This window comes from Oncorhynchus keta, chromosome 9, assembly GCF_023373465.1.
Source record: "Oncorhynchus keta strain PuntledgeMale-10-30-2019 chromosome 9, Oket_V2, whole genome shotgun sequence".
Taxonomy (NCBI): Eukaryota; Metazoa; Chordata; class Actinopteri; order Salmoniformes; family Salmonidae; genus Oncorhynchus; species Oncorhynchus keta.
In genome coordinates, this window is record NC_068429.1 from 11054379 (window position 1) to 11071030 (window position 16652).

Sequence of the window (16652 nt, forward strand, 5' to 3'; positions counted from 1 at the left end):
GTCTGTGGACAGGATCTAATGCTATTCTTACCGAGCGGAGGCTGCTAGTTGGTTCTTGAGGTTGGGGGGAGTTGGGGTCTGTGGACAGGATCTAATGCCATTCTTACCGAGCGGAGGCTGCCAGTTGGTTCTTGAGGTTGGGGGAGTTGGGGTCTGTGGACAGGATCTAATACCATTCTTACCGAGCGGAGGATGCTAGTTGGTTCTTGAGGTTGGGGGAGTTGGGGTCTGTGGACAGGATCTAATGCTATTCTTACCGAGCGGAGGCTGCCAGTTGGTTCTTGAGGTTGGGGGAGTTGGGGTCTGTGGACAGGATCTAATACCATTCTTACCGAGCGGAGGATGCTAGTTGGTTCTTGAGGTTGGGGGAGTTGGGGTCTGTGGACAGGCTCTAATACCATTCTTACCGAGCGGAGGCTGCTAGTTGGTTCTTGAGGATGGGGGAGTTGGGGTCTGTGGACAGGCTCTAATGCCATTCGTACCGAGCGGCGGCTGCCAGTTGGTTCTTGAGGTTGGGGGAGTTGGGGGTCTGTGGACAGGCTCTAATACCATTCTTACCGAGCGGCGGCTGCCAGTTGGTTCTTCAGGTTGGGGGAGTTGGGGTCTGTGGACAGGATCTAATACCATTCTTACGAGCGGCGGCTGCCAGTTGGTTCTTGAGGATGGGGGAGTTGGGGTCTGTGGACAGGATCTAATGCCATTCTTACCGAGCGGCGGCTGCCAGTTGGTTCTTGAGGTTGGGGGAGTTGGGGTTTGTGGACAGGATCTAATGCCATTCTTACCGAGCGGCGGCTGCCAGTTGGTTCTTGAGGTTGGGGGAGTTGGGGTCTGTGGACAGGATCTAATGCCATTCTTACCGAGCGGCGGCTGCCAGTTGGTTCTTGAGGTTGGGGGAGTTGGGGTCTGTGGACAGGCTCTAATACCATTCTTACCGAGCGGCGGCTGCCAGTTGGTTCTTGAGGTTGGGGGAGTTGGGGTCTGTGGACAGGATCTAATACCATTCTTACCGAGCGGCGGCTGCCAGTTGGTTCTTGAGGTTGGGGGAGTTGGGGTCTGTGGACAGGATCTAATACCATTCTTACCGAGCGGCGGCTGCCAGTTGGTTCTTGAGGTTGGGGGAGTTGGGGTCTGTGGACAGGCTCTAATACCATTCTTACCGAGCGGCGGCTGCCAGTTGGTTCTTGAGGTTGGGGGAGTTGGGGTCTGTGGACAGGCTCTAATATCATTCTTACCGAGCGGCGGCTGCCAGTTGGTTCTTGAGGTTGGGGGAGTTGGGGTCTGTGGACAGGATCTAATACCATTCTTACCGAGCGGAGGCTGCCAGTTGGTTCTTGAGGTTGGGGGAGTTGGGGTCTGTGGACAGGATCTAATACCATTCTTACCGAGCGGCGGCTGCCAGTTGGTTCTTGAGGTTGGGGGAGTTGGGGTCTGTGGACAGGATCTAATGCCATTCTTACCGAGCGGCGGCTGCCAGTTGGTTCTTGAGGTTGGGGGAGTTGGGGTCTGTGGACAGGACCTTGGCGGCGAGCAGCAGCTTACTGGACGACATGGAGATGGTCTTGAGGTTGGACACCACCTGCGTCTGGTTCTCCTTGTTCTGAACGGAGAGCAGAGAGGAAGGAAAAGGTTCAAATCAGGTCATGAAGGTTCTCTCAGTCATTCATGCACATATGAAGTTAGTAACATATGACACACACAAGCATGGAAATATCTGATAAGAGTGAATTGCCTGCATATATCTCAAGACACGTCCCGTCCTCCTCTCTCCTAAACATACACTTAACAAAACATATGACCGCTGCATCGTACACAGTATGAAATTAGCTACACAACATCAGTCAACCTGAACAATACATCACAACGCAATAGATATCATTTCACCCCAGTCGCATGACACTGGTGTTTCATCCGTGTCCTTCTCTGACCTGTGACTGGCCGGCCATGTCCACGCCGGCATCCAGGAAATCTCCGAAGTCATGGCCGAACTTGCCAGTGGCCTTGGCCAGGTCCTGGGTGGTGCCCCTGGACGACTGGACCAGCTCATTGGCTGACTGGTTGAGACCAGCTGCAGCCTGGTTCAGGTTGACCTGCGCCTCCTGGAAACTCTTCCCACTGGGCGGGAACTGGAGAAGAGAGGGGGAGGAGGGGATAAATGAAGAGGAAAATAAGTAATGAAAGGGAGAAAAGAGAAGTAATAGTTGAAAACAAAAAAATTGGCCCTAAAAGGACAGAATATTTTAGTTTGGTGTGATTTTCTACTCACAGAATTGGCCAGTAGTTTCTTACTGGCCTCTCCGACTGTTCTTATAGCGTTGTCCACATCCCTCTGTCCAGGCAGGCAGTTCACACTCCTGTTCAGGGCCTGGGATACAGCCTTGGCCACCTGTACACAACCAAACACATTCAAATAGAAGCATTTCGTAGGTGGATATGATGTTTCCTAAGGTCTTTCATAGAAGCACAGTCTTGACTGTTGAGGGGTTTACATTCTAATAGTGAGCTCTTTGTGTATTGGCAACAAATATCCAAAAGTATAGAACCTAACAGACTGTCTGACTGACCTGTGCCAGTCTCTGCTGGCTGTCAGGATCTCCTGGCTTGGCAATGGCTCTCTTGGTCTCTTCGATCAGATTGGCCGACTTGTCCATAACGTCACCAGCGCAGTCCAGCATGGCGTTGCGGGCCTGAGGGTCGGCGGTCGTCGCGGCAACTCCACGGGCGGCCGAGGCCAGAGCGCGCAATGCCTGAGCCACGTCTCTGGCTGCCATACCTGAGGGAGAGGGGACAAAGCATGAGTACCATCTGTCTCCACTAGAGGGTGCTCCTGAGTCTTCTTCCTTACTCCCACCAGATCCATTTTTAGGCTGTCAGACACATTATATACTATAGGGCTTCATGATCCTTTTATTATCTGAGCTACATTCTTCATTATTTTTTTTTTACATACTTCAGTAAGTTACCTCTAGGCCAGGGCTCTCTAACCCTGTTCCTGGAGAGATACCGTCCTATAGGTGTTCAATCTAACCCTGTTCCTGGAGAGATACCGTCCTGTAGGTGTTCAATCCAACCCTGTTCCTGGAGAGATACCGTCCTGTAGGTGTTCAATCTAACCCTGTTCCTGGAGAGATACCGTCCTATAGGTGTTCAATCTAACCCTGTTCCTGGAGAGATACCGTCCTGTAGGTGTTCAATCCAACCCTGTTCCTGGAGAGATACCGTCCTATAGGTGTTCAATCCAACCCTGTTCCTGGAGAGATACCGTCCTGTAGGTGTTCAATCTAACCCTGTTCCTGGAGAGATACCGTCCTGTAGGTGTTCAATCCAACCCTGTTCCTGGAGAGATACCGTCCTGTAGGTGTTCAATCCAACCCTGTTCCTGGAGAGATACCGTCCTATAGGTGTTCAATCCAACCCTGTTCCTGGAGAGATACCGTCCTGTAGGTGTTCAATCTAACCCTGTTCCTGGAGAGATACCGTCCTGTAGGTGTTCAATCCAACCCTGTTCCTGGAGAGATACCGTCCTGTAGGTGTTCAATCTAACCCTGTTCCTGGAGAGATACCGTCCTGTAGGTCTTCAATCCAACCCTGTTCCTGGAGAGATACCGTCCTGTAGGTGTTCAATCTAACCCTGTTCCTGGAGAGATACCGTCCTGTAGGTGTTCAATCCAACCCTGTTCCTGGAGAGATACCGTCCTGTAGGTGTTCAATCCAACCCTGTTCCTGGAGAGATACCGTCCTGTAGGTGTTCAATCCAACCCTGTTCCAGGAGAGATACCGTCCTGTAGGTGTTCAATCCAACCCTGTTCCTGGAGAGATACCGTCCTGTAGGTGTTCAATCCAACCCTGTTCCAGGAGAGATACCGTCCTGTAGGTGTTCAATCTAACCCTGTTCCTGGAGAGATACCGTCCTGTAGGTGTTCAATCCAACCCTGTTCCTGGAGAGATACCGTCCTGTAGGTGTTCAATCCAACCCTGTTCCAGGAGAGATACCGTCCTGTAGGTGTTCAATCTAACCCTGTTCCTGGAGAGATACCGTCCTGTAGGTGTTCAATCTAACCCTGTTCCTGGAGAGATACCGTCCTGTAGGTGTTCAATCCAACCCTGTTCCTGGAGAGATACCGTCCTGTAGGTGTTCAATCTAACCCTGTTCCTGGAGAGATACCGTCCTGTAGGTGTTCAATCCAACCCTGTTCCTGGAGAGATACCGTCCTGTAGGTGTTCAATCTAACCCTGTTCCTGGAGAGATACCGTCCTGTAGGTGTTCAATCTAACCCTGTTCCTGGAGAGATACCGTCCTGTAGGTGTTCAATCCAACCCTGTTCCTGGAGAGATACCGTCCTATAGGTGTTCAATCTAACCCTGTTCCTGGAGAGATACCGTCCTGTAGGTGTTCAATCCAACCCTGTTCCTGGAGAGATACCGTCCTGTAGGTGTTCAATCCAACCCTGTTCCTGGAGAGACACCGTCCTGTAGGTGTTCAATCTAACCCTGTTCCTGGAGAGATACCGTCCTGTAGGTGTTCAATCCAACCCTGTTCCTGGAGAGATACCGTCCTGTAGGTGTTCAATCCAACCCTGTTCCTGGAGAGATACCGTCCTGTAGGTGTTCAATCCAACCCTGTTCCTGGAGAGATACCGTCCTATAGGTGTTCAATCCAACCCTGTTCCTGGAGAGATACCGTCCTGTAGGTGTTCAATCTAACCCTGTTCCTGGAGAGATACCGTCCTGTAGGTGTTCAATCCAACCCTGTTCCTGGGAGATACCGTCCTGTAGGTGTTCAATCTAACCCTGTTCCTGGAGAGATACCGTCCTGTAGGTCTTCAATCCAACCCTGTTCCTGGAGAGATACCGTCCTGTAGGTGTTCAATCTAACCCTGTTCCTGGAGAGATACCGTCCTGTAGGTGTTCAATCCAACCCTGTTCCTGGAGAGATACCGTCCTGTAGGTGTTCAATCTAACCCTGTTCCTGGAGAGATACCGTCCTGTAGGTGTTCAATCCAACCCTGTTCCTGGAGAGATACCGTCCTGTAGGTGTTCAATCCAACCCTGTTCCAGGAGAGATACCGTCCTGTAGGTGTTCAATCCAACCCTGTTCCTGGAGAGATACCGTCCTATAGGTGTTCAATCCAACCCTGTTCCTGGAGAGATACCGTCCTGTAGGTGTTCAATCCAACCCTGTTCCTGGAGAGACACCGTCCTGTAGGTGTTCAATCCAACCCTGTTCCTGGAGAGATACCGTCCTGTAGGTTTTCAATCCAACCCTGTTCCTGGAGAGACACCGTCCTGTAGGTGTTCAATCTAACCCTGTTCCTGGAGAGATACCGTCCTGTAGGTGTTCAATCCAACCCTGTTCCTGGAGAGATACCGTCCTGTAGGTGTTCAATCCAACCCTGTTCCTGGAGAGATACCGTCCTGTAGGTGTTCAATCCAACCCTGTTCCTGGAGAGATACCGTCCTGTAGGTGTTCAATCCAACCCTGTTCCTGGAGAGATACCGTCCTATAGGTGTTCAATCCAACCCTGTTCCTGGAGAGATACCGTCCTGTAGGTGTTCAATCTAACCCTGTTCCTGGAGAGATACCGTCCTGTAGGTGTTTAATCCAACCCTGTTCCTGGAGAGATACCGTCCTGTAGGTGTTCAATCCAACCCTGTTCCTGGAGATACCGTCCTATAGGTGTTCAATCCAACCCTGTTCCTGGAGAGATACCGTCCTGTAGGTGTTCAATCTAACCCTGTTCCTGGAGAGATACCGTCCTGTAGGTGTTCAATCCAACCCTGTTCCTGGAGAGATACCGTCCTGTAGGTGTTCAATCTAACCCTGTTCCTGGAGAGATACCGTCCTGTAGGTCTTCAATCCAACCCTGTTCCTGGAGAGATACCGTCCTGTAGGTGTTCAATCTAACCCTGTTCCTGGAGAGATACCGTCCTGTAGGTGTTCAATCCAACCCTGTTCCTGGAGAGATACCGTCCTGTAGGTGTTCAATCCAACCCTGTTCCTGGAGAGATACCGTCCTGTAGGTGTTCAATCCAACCCTGTTCCTGGAGAGATACCGTCCTGTAGGTGTTCAATCCAACCCTGTTCCAGGAGAGATACCGTCCTGTAGGTGTTCAATCCAACCCTGTTCCTGGAGAGATACCGTCCTGTAGGTGTTCAATCCAACCCTGTTCCTGGAGAGATACCGTCCTGTAGGTGTTCAATCTAACCCTGTTCCTGGAGAGATACCGTCCTGTAGGTGTTCAATCTAACCCTGTTCCTGGAGAGATACCGTCCTGTAGGTGTTCAATCCAACCCTGTTCCTGGAGAGATACCGTCCTGTAGGTGTTCAATCTAACCCTGTTCCTGGAGAGATACCGTCCTGTAGGTGTTCAATCCAACCCTGTTCCTGGAGAGATACCGTCCTGTAGGTGTTCAATCTAACCCTGTTCCTGGAGAGATACCGTCCTGTAGGTGTTCAATCCAACCCTGTTCCTGGAGAGCTACCGTAGCTACCCGTGTAGTTCTCATTGCCCTGGGTGACCAGTTTGTACACTACCGTAACTACCTGTGTAGTTCTCGTTGCCCTGGGTGACCAGTTTGGACACTACCGTAGCTACCTGTGTAGTTCTCGTTGCCCTGGGTGACCAGTTTGTATACTACCATAGCTACCTGTGTAGTTCTTGTTGCCCTGGGTGACCGGTTTGTACACTACCATAACTACCTGTGTAGTTCTCATTGCCCTGGGTGACCAGTTTGTACACTACCGTAACTACCTGTGTAGTTCTCGTTGCTCTGGGTGACCAGTGTGTATACTACTGTAGCTACCTGTGTAGTTCTTGTTGCCCTGGGTGACCGGTTTGTATACTACTGTAGTTACCTGTGTAGTTCTCGTTGCCCTGGGTGACCAGTTTGGACACTACTGTAGCTACCTGTGTAGTTCTCATTTCCCTGGGTGACCAGTGTGTATACTACTGTAGCTACCTGTGTAGTTCTCATTTCCCTGGGTGACCAGTTTGGACACTACTGTAGCTACCTGTGTAGTTCTCATTTCCCTGGGTGACAAGTTTGGACACTACCGTAGCTACCTGTGTAGTTCTCGTTGCCCTGGGTGACCAGTTTGTACACTACCGTAACTACCTGTGTAGTTCTCGTTGCCCTGGGTGACCAGTTTGTACACTACCATAACTACCTGTGTAGTTCTTGTTGCCCTGGGTGACCAATTTGGACACTACTGTAGTTACCTGTGTAGTTCTTGTTGCCCTGGGTGGCCAGTTTGTATACTACTGTAGTTACCTGTGTAGTTCTCGTTGCCCAGGGTGACCAGTGTGTATACTACTGTAGTTACCTGTGTAGTTCTCGTTGCCCTGGGTGGCCAGTTTGTATACTACTGTAGTTACCTGTGTAGTTCTCGTTGCGCTGGGTGACCAGTTTGTATACTACTGTAGTTACCTGTGTAGTTCTTGTTGCCCTGGGTGACCAGTTTGTATACTACTGTAGTTACCTGTGTAGTTCTCGTTGCCCTGGGTGGCCTCACTCAGCAGCTGGGCGATGGCAGAGCTCACAGCCTTAGTGCTGTTGCCCACGTCCTGAGAGCACTTCTCCAGCTGCAAAAACACATACAATAAGACACAATGCACATACTCCCACTTGTATAATTCTTATCTTCACACACAACCTAATTAAATAAAGTAACAGGAGTAGGAGTGAGTGGTCAAGAATCCTAATTATGCCTACTGTACGGTACATCAGGTTTCATTTTACTGACTGCTCTCGCATACGAAGCATTGAGGGCCAGTTAAGTGCGTGTGTTTTTCGTAAGTGTCTGCACTGTGGTTGGAATTCGCAATGTCAAGTGCTTGTAATCATCATATATGCACAGACCCATAGATGGGTGCTGAGACATGATTCATGATTCTGTGGTGCGTGTTGAAATAAGCCTACCAGCCTGATTCTGTGGTGCGTGTTGAAATAAGCCTACCAGCCTGATTCTGTGGTGCGTGTTGAAATCAGCCTACCAACCTGATTCTGTGGTGGGTGTTGAAATCAGCCTACCAGCCTGATTCTGTGGTGCGTGTTGAAATAAGCCTACCAGCCTGATTCTGTGGTACGTGTTGAAATCAGCCTACCAACCTGATTCTGTGGTGGGTGTTGAAATAAGCCTACCAGCCTGATTCTGTGGTGCGTGTTGAAATCAGCCTACCAGCCTGATTCTGTGGTGCGTGTTGAAATAAGCCTACCAGCCTGATTCTGTGGTGCGTGTTGAAATCAGCCTACCAACCTGATTCTGTGGTGGGTGTTGAAATAAGCCTACCAGCCTGATTCTGTGGTGCGTGTTGAAATCAGCCTACCAGCCTGATTCTGTGGTGGTGTTGAAAAGCCTACCAGCCTGATTCTGTTGAAATCAGCCTACCAACCTGATTCTGTGGTGGGTGTTGAAAAATACCAGCCTGATTCTGTGGTGCGTGTTGAAATCAGCCACCAGCCTGATTCTGATGAAATAAGCCTGCCTGATTCTGTGTGGTGTTGAAATCAGCCTACCAACCTGATTCTGTGGTGGGTGTTGAAATAAGCCTACCAGCCTGATTCTGTGGTGCGTGTTGAAATCAGCCTACCAGCCTGATTCTGTGGTGCGTGTTGAAATAAGCCTACCAGCCTGATTCTGTGGTGCGTGTTGAAATCAGCCTACCAACCTGATTCTGTGGTGGGTGTTGAAATAAGCCTCATTAGCAGATCATTCCACCATGACTCTATAGATAACTGAGAAACCTCTGGTAGCAGATCATTCCACCATGACATGACTCTATAGATAACCAAGTGAAAATCTGTTTATGGTTTGGGTACCGTTAAGGAACCCATAGTGTTGTGTCTGGTGAGGTATGCATGTCTGTTTAAAACAGATTATACAAGTGGTGATGCATTTTCTTCAAAAGACTAGAAGAGATGTACATTTTTCCTCAACTATGAAAAAGTATCATGCAAGTTGTTCATGTTAGTTCTGTGTGTGCAGTTAAGGGCAAGGCGTGCTGCTTTGTCGTGAGCCAGTGGCAGCTTTGCTAGGTATTCTTTGCTACACTTGACCGTATTACCGGACAGTAATTAAGTTGGGACCAGACCAGAGCCTGAACAACTAGTACAGTTGATTTTGTTTGTGTCAAAAATGCAACATATATTTTATAAAACAGACATTCTTCTCCCCATCTTCACAACAACTTTGTCAATATGACTTGACCATGATAACTGACCATCCAATGTTACTCCTAGGAGTTCAACTTCCTCAATGGGCACACTATTTATACACAACTCCTCTTGAGGTTTAGGTCTTAGAGAATGTTTTGAACCAAATACAATGCCTTTAGTTTTAGATGTATTTAAGACCAGTTTATTGTTAATTACCCATTTTGACACTAACTGCAACTCCTTGCTAAGAGTGTCAGTGAGTTCACTGGCTAGAGGTGCTGATGTGTAGTGTGTTCAATCATCAGCATGCATAGTCATTTTAGCTTCTTGTAAGACAAGTGGCAAATAGTTGGTAAAAAATAGAGAAGAGTAATGGCCCAAGGTAACTGCCCTGAGGGATACCGCACTGTAGATATCCAATGTTAGAGAAGTTTCCATTGAAGAACACTCACTGGGTTCTATTGGATAAATAAATCTCCAACCATGTGATGGCAGGTGAACCATTTACGATCAATAACATCAAAGGCTGCACTGAAATCTAGCAATACAGCTCCAACTACCTGTATTTTGAATTTATTAAGGATCCCCATTAGCTGCTGCCAAGGCAGAAGCTACTCTTTCTGGGGTCCAGCAACATTAAAACGTTATTTAGAGTTTAAAATATTACATAACATTTCATAACACTATCGTGTTATTATCCATTTCTTTTAGCCAGTCATCTATGTCAGTGCAGTACAAGTTCAGTGCCCTTCCCTATATGCATGCTGAAAGTCAGTAGTTCATTTGTCACAAGTCATGTGACAGGAAGATCGTGGGAGAGATGGGTTGTGTGTGTACACTTGGTGCTGTATAATATGCATACTGTTGAAAAAGTTGTGGTTAGCTTGTATGTACAGTACTGTGTGTTTGTGAAAATGTGTGTATTTGGGCATGTGCTTGCCATCTACCAGGGCAGGAGTGTGTGTGTGTGGTGTGTCAAACTTCCTGCTAGCCTATAAGCACAGTACGCATACGGCATATGCAAGGTGTATTGTGTGTGTGTGTGTGTGTGTGTGTGTCAAACTTCCTGCTAGGCTACAAGCACAGTACGCATACGGCATATGCAAGGTGTATTGTGTGTGTGTGTGTGTGTGTGTGTGTGTGTGTGTGTGTGTGTGTGTGTGTGTGTGTGTGTGTGTGTGTGTGTGTGTGTCAAACTTCCTGCTAGGCTACAAGCACAGTATGCATACGGCATATGCAAGGTGTATTGTGTGTGTGTGTGTCAAACTTCCTGCTAGGCTGCAAGCACAGTACGCATACGGCATATGCAAGGTGTATTGTGTGTGTGTGTGTGTGAGTGAGAAAGACTCTCACCGTCTCTCCGGGCAGGGGTTTGAGTTTGCCATCACCAGCTGAAGCCTTGGCCTCCACCATGTCTTTCTCCAGGCCTCGGACCACCGTCAGAGCATTGTCGATCTCCAGAGGACCACATGCTTCCTGTGCCTGGATCACATGGACAGGAAGTCAACACAGGAAGTGGGGAAAGGGAAGACAGAACAGAATAGGGACCCCATATTGGGCAAGACCGGGCCTGCTAAACCTCTAACTCTAGTGCTATATTACCGTGGTGTTACTCAAGTTAGCTATGGAGTGAGCTAGCTAATTCCAACTAGCTAAACTGCTAACACAGTGTTTCAGCTTGTTACGGAGCAAGCTACTGTAGCTAGCTAATTCCACAAACTAAACTGCTAATACAGTGTTTCAGCTAAATGGAGCAAGCTAGCGAGCTAATTCCACGAGCAAAAGCGCTAACAAGGTCAAACAACAGGTTCTTGTTGAGTGCGTTTGGGGTGTGTGGTACCTTAATATAATAATAATAATATATGCCATTTAGCAGACGCTTTTATCCAAAGCGACTTACAGTCATGTGTGCATACATTCTACGTATGGGTGGTCCCGGGAATCGAACCCACTACCCTGGCGTTACAAGCGCCATGCTCTACCAACCTTCTGTGCGGCCGTGCGGAGCTCTGCAAGGGCAGTGGCCAGGTTCTTGGCACATTGGCTGAGTTGCATGGCAGAGGCCTGGTCACCAATGGTAGGTACTGTGGCCTTGGCAGCCGTCACCATCTTGGCACCAGGCTGAGGGCATAGGAGTGGATGGAGGAAGGAAAGGGTTAACTTGTTTATTTCTACAAAAGGTACATGCTACTAAAACATTGTTCCGGTGAAGTTTGTAATAAATCAAATTGGCTCCAGTAGATTTCAGAGGACAAGCTTTCTTGTTTTGTGTCATATTCCTTTTAGGCGGGCATCCTTCTTTGCGAAAGTATATCAGAATCAGGGAAAAAAACATGAGTGCAGGGCAGAGATAAGGGTCTCACCAGGAGGAAATTCTGGCCGGCCCCGATGAGGGTGAGCTGGGCACTGGGGCTGTCGGGCTGGGACTGGCTTCCACGCACTCCCTGGACCAGCTGAGGAATCTGGTCTGCCACCACCTGACACACACCAACAGATCGGACACTTAATGACATTATCAACCAACCAATCAAAATGGAAAATGTGTAGTTCGGTCAGGGTAAAAACAATAACATACACTATCAAAATCACAATGCTCTATTCTCATTCTTACAGTGCAATGAAGCAATCACTGCTCACATGACTGCATACATCTCTACATACATGACAAATCACAAGCTCAGTGTATAGAAAGGGGATATTTCCACACTCATGTTCAGAGTACGAAGGACACCTGAACTACAATCTAACTCAGAATGGCAAAGTCAAAAATATTTTATTTGAGATTTACTACAGTAATTGTACCCCTGAGAGAGAAAGAAAAATAGAAAGAGAAAGAAAAAAAAGAGAGCGAATGAAAATTAGAGAAAAAGAGCAAAGACATGACACTCGTACTCATTGACCTATGCCTGACCCCACAGGACCAGAAACCAGGAAGAGAGTAATGGTTGGGGTTGTCATGGCAGCGGAGCTCTCACCTTGCAGCTCTGGACGAGCTGCTGCTGGGCTGCTGGGTTCTTATTGGACGAGGCGGCGTGTTGGGCGGCGGCTATAGTCTGAGTGGCGGCCGCGGCGGCCTGCTTGGCTGCATTCTGACAGGAAACGCAGTGTGAAAAATAAAAGACTGTCAGTTTAGTTTCAACTTAGGTTTCCAAACCGATGTGCTTGCTAACTAACACCAGGGTTGGTTAATTTCAGCAACGCATACATTAAGGTTAAGTTTTTAATCAAATTTGTCAAATGCAAGCAACAAAACAAATCAATCTTAGAAATCATGATGCTGCGCACAAATAACCAAAATGACAGGCTACTTTGACACTGACACCAATAAAAACAACTTTGTCTTGAATCCATCAATAGTGAGCGGTGTGTGCAGACGCACATATTGCAGGCTACAACCTGAGGAGGAAATGACGATCCTAAAAATGCTTTCCAGTTTCACTGACTCAGCCAATGATGCACCGGTCACTCGTCGGTGATGGCTGATGCGTTCTTGCCAAAAGCCTGCCTCTCTTGTTTTACTTTGTAAACAATGTTTGGAAGTTGATCTAATATTTTGGTAGCCTACAGCATACGGATTTAGCCTCTTCTCTTTTCAGCAGGAGACATTTGCTTTCCAACCTGTGATTTCCCACGATTGTAATATTCTGGATGGCTTGTTTTGCTGTTCACTGACAGAGTCACTGACAGTCATAAGTTCTGCTTCGGCAAGTCAGACAGCCATAAGTTCTGTTTAGTTCTGCATCTTGCCTATGTCGTTCGGCCATCGCTCATTCATATATATCTTTATGTACCTAATCTTATTCATCCTTTTACACTTGTGTGTATAAGGTAGTCGTTGTGAATTTGTTAGATTACTTAGATATTACTGCACGGTCGGAACTAGAAGCACAAGCATTTTGCTACACTCGCATTAACATCTGCTAACCATGTGTATGTGACAAATAACATGTGATTTGGTTTAGACAAGTCAGACAGTCATAAGTTCTGTTTAGACAAGTCAGACAGTCATAAGTTCTGTTTAGACAAGTCAGACAGTCATAAGTTCTGTTTAGACAAGTCAGACAGTCATAAGTTCTGTTTAGACAAGTCAGACAGTCATAAGTTCTGTTTAGACAAGTCAGACAGTCATAAGTTCTGTTTAGACAAGTCAGACAGTCATAAGTTCTGTTTAGACAAGTCAGACAGTCATAAGTTCTGTTTAGACAAGTCAGACAGTCATAAGTTCTGTTTAGACAAGTCAGACAGTCATAAGTTCTGTTTAGACAAGTCAGACAGTCATAAGTTCTGTTTAGACAAGTCAGACAGTCATAAGTTCTGTTTAGACAAGTCAGACAGTCATAAGTTCTGTTTAGACAAGTCAGACAGTCATAAGTTCTGTTTAGACAAGTCAGACAGTCATAAGTTCTGTTTAGACAAGTCAGACAGTCATAAGTTCTGTTTAGACAAGTCAGACAGTCATAAGTTCTGTTTAGACAAGTCAGACAGTCATAAGTTCTGTTTAGACAAGTCAGACAGTCATAAGTTCTGTTTAGACAAGTCAGACAGTCATAAGTTCTGTTTAGACAAGTCAGACAGTCATAAGTTCTGTTTAGACAAGTCAGACAGTCATAAGTTCTGTTTAGACAAGTCAGACAGTCATAAGTTCTGTTTAGACAAGTCAGACAGTCATAAGTTCTGTTTAGACAAGTCAGACAGTCATAAGTTCTGTTTAGACAAGTCAGACAGTCATAAGTTCTGTTTAGACAAGTCAGACAGTCATAAGTTCTGTTTAGACAAGTCAGACAGTCATAAGTTCTGCAAACCTCCCTCGCAGTTACAAAGCTCTTTTGTGGGCCTTCGATATCACTTAACACTAGGGCAGCATCCCAAATAGCACCCTGTTTCCTTACATATGGCTCTGGTGAAAAGTAGCGCACTATGGGCTTTGGTCAAAAGTAATGCACTATATAGGGAATAGGGTGCTATTTGGGACGCATCCTGGCACCAGCAGAGGTGGTTGTATGGCAGAGAGAGGTGGTTGTATGGCAGAGAGAGGTGGTTGTATGGCAGAGAGAGGTGGTTGTATGGCAGAGAGACGTGGTTGTATGGCAGAGAGAGGTGATTGAACATGCATCTGATATTTATTTTTATGTAGCCTTTATTTAACTAGGCAAGTCATTTAGAACTAATTCTGATTTACAATGACGGCCTACCCCGGCCAAACCCGGGCGACGCTGGGCCAATTGTGTGCCGCCCTATGGGACTCCCAATCACGGTGGGTTGTGATACAGCCTGGAATCAAACCAGGGTTTGTAGTAATGCCTCTAGCACTGAGATGCAGTGCCTTAGACCGCTGCACCACTCAAGGGCTTCTTACTTATTTGGCTGTTATGGGAAGCCACTTGTGTGGTTGCTATGAGAAGCAGAGATTGGTTTTTATGGAAGTAAAAAAAAACAGACTAACACCGAGAGACTAAGATACCCAAGAGCTCTAGAGTGAAAACGTAAGAGGCTTGAATCGGGAGTATATCCGCCTGTTTAAATGCCAAGACCCACCTCTTCTCCTAAAATTGCCTCAAACTTTTTACATCATAAACGGTTTTATATTCATGATACTGTCTTATTGATATTGCTGGCCGTAGAAATTAATTTTCACTCTAAAGTGCCCTTTAACTAGAGCCTGTTTGTCGTGGTCAGGTCATGTGGTCTTGAAAAACTCCTGGCCCTAGTAGTAATGTTCAAATAGCTAAATGGCCATACAGTTTCAAAGTCAGCATTTCCCCTAGTTTAATTTCCAGGCGGAAAGTACCAGTCTCTTTTAAGCGGGGGGGTGACAAAGTTAGGAGGGGGGCCCACCCAACCCAATCTTTATAACGACGGGAGAAACACTGGTTGAGATCCAGCAATATCAGGAGAAGGATGTCTGACTGTGTCCTCACCTCCAGCTTGTTGACCAGCCTCTTCTTGATGGCATTCTGGGCAGCCGCGTTGGTGGCCATGCGTAGGCCCTCTGCTGCCTCCCTCAGTCTCTGCTGCTGCTCCTCACTGTCCGGGTTGGCGGCTGCGCCCTGCACATACATCAGCACGTTAATGTCACGAGTGGGATCTGATCAATAAGACAGTATCATGAATATAAAACCAGCATCATAACCATTAGACCAAGAGGATATTCAACCCGCATGCGAGCGCACTGAGGAAGTTGCTAACTAAATCCTCAATAGAGCAGACTTAAACTTAAATAAGACTAAACAACAATAAAAAATTTAAAAAACACACAGGTCCTAAACTGAGGCCTCGCCATTCCTACAGCCTCGCTCATAAATCCTCAACGATGGAATGGGGGACAGGATGGGAACAGTAGGTCATGTGGAATAGACCTTGGTGGAACGGGGACAGGATGGGAACAGTGGCTCATATAGAACAGACCTTGGTGGAATGGGGGACCGGATGCCAACAGTAGGTCATGTGGAACAGACCATGGTGGAATGGGGGACAGGATGGGAACAGTAGGTCATGTGGAACAGACCATGGTGGAATGGGGGACAGGATGGGAACAGTAGGTCATGTGGAACAGACCATGGTGGAATGGGGGACAGGATTGGAACAGTAGGTCATGTGGAACAGACCATGGTGGAATGGGGGACAGGATTGGAACAGTAGGTCATGTGGAACAGACCATGGTGGAATGGGGTGACAGGATTGGAAGAGTAGGTCATGTGGAACAGACCATGGTGGAATGGGGGACAGGATTGGAACAGTAACTCATGTGGAACAGACCATGGTGGAATGGGGACAGGATGGGAACAGTAGGTCATGTGGAACAGACCATGGTGGAATGGGGGACAGGATGGGAACAGTAAGTCATGTGGAACAGACCTTGGTGGAACGGGGGACAGGATGGGAACAGTAGGTCATGTGGAACAGACCTTGGTGGAATGGGGGACAGGATGTGAACAGTAGGTCATGTGGAATAGACCTTGGTGGAACGGGGGACAGGATGGGAAGAGTAGGTCATGTGGAACAGACCTTGGTGGAATGGGGGACAGGATGGGAACAGTAGGTCATGTGGAACAGACCATGGTGGAATGGGGGACAGGATGGGAACAGTAGGTCATGTGGAACAGACCTTGGTGGAATGGGGGACAGGATGGGAACAGTAGGTCATGTGGAACAGACCTTGGTGGAACGGGGGACAGGATGGGAACATTAACTCATGTGGAACAGACCATGGTGGAATGGGGGACAGGATGGCAACAGTAGGTCATGTGGAATAGACCATGGTGGAATGGGGAACAGGATGGCAACAGTAGGTCATGTGGAACAGACCATGGTGGAATGGGGACAGGATGGGAACAGTGGCTCATGTGGAACAGACCATGGTGGAATGGGGGACAGGATGGGAACAGTAGCTCATGTGGAACAGACCATGGTGGAATGGGGAACAGGATGGGAACAGTAGGTCATGTGGAATAGATCATGGTGGAATGGGGGACAGGATGGAAACAGTGGCTCATGTGGA

At 47.6% G+C, this 16652-nt stretch overlaps 1 protein-coding gene and 1 long non-coding RNA gene across 4 annotated transcripts in view; one reads left to right on the forward strand and one right to left on the reverse strand.

Moving 5' to 3' along the window:
- Positions 1 to 16652, reverse strand: part of tln1 (talin 1) — a 174657-nt gene that overhangs the window by 68259 nt on the left and 89746 nt on the right. For all 3 annotated transcript variants that reach the window (XM_052525129.1, XM_052525130.1, XM_052525131.1), the window contains exons 22-31: positions 15073 to 15201; positions 12130 to 12243; positions 11518 to 11631; positions 11141 to 11275; positions 10508 to 10636; positions 7479 to 7581; positions 2562 to 2770; positions 2264 to 2383; positions 1926 to 2123; positions 1458 to 1597 (exon numbers count right to left, since the gene is read on the reverse strand). In XM_052525129.1, the coding sequence (XP_052381089.1) occupies positions 1458 to 1597; positions 1926 to 2123; positions 2264 to 2383; positions 2562 to 2770; positions 7479 to 7581; positions 10508 to 10636; positions 11141 to 11275; positions 11518 to 11631; positions 12130 to 12243; positions 15073 to 15201 (1391 nt within the window). The remainder of the gene's footprint in view (positions 1 to 1457; positions 1598 to 1925; positions 2124 to 2263; positions 2384 to 2561; positions 2771 to 7478; positions 7582 to 10507; positions 10637 to 11140; positions 11276 to 11517; positions 11632 to 12129; positions 12244 to 15072; positions 15202 to 16652) is intronic.
- LOC127931726 (uncharacterized) lies at positions 2783 to 5619 on the forward strand. The gene is made up of 5 exons (XR_008142743.1): positions 2783 to 3226; positions 3270 to 3699; positions 4001 to 4215; positions 4302 to 4602; positions 4774 to 5619. It is a non-coding gene; the product is annotated as an uncharacterized LOC127931726 (long non-coding RNA).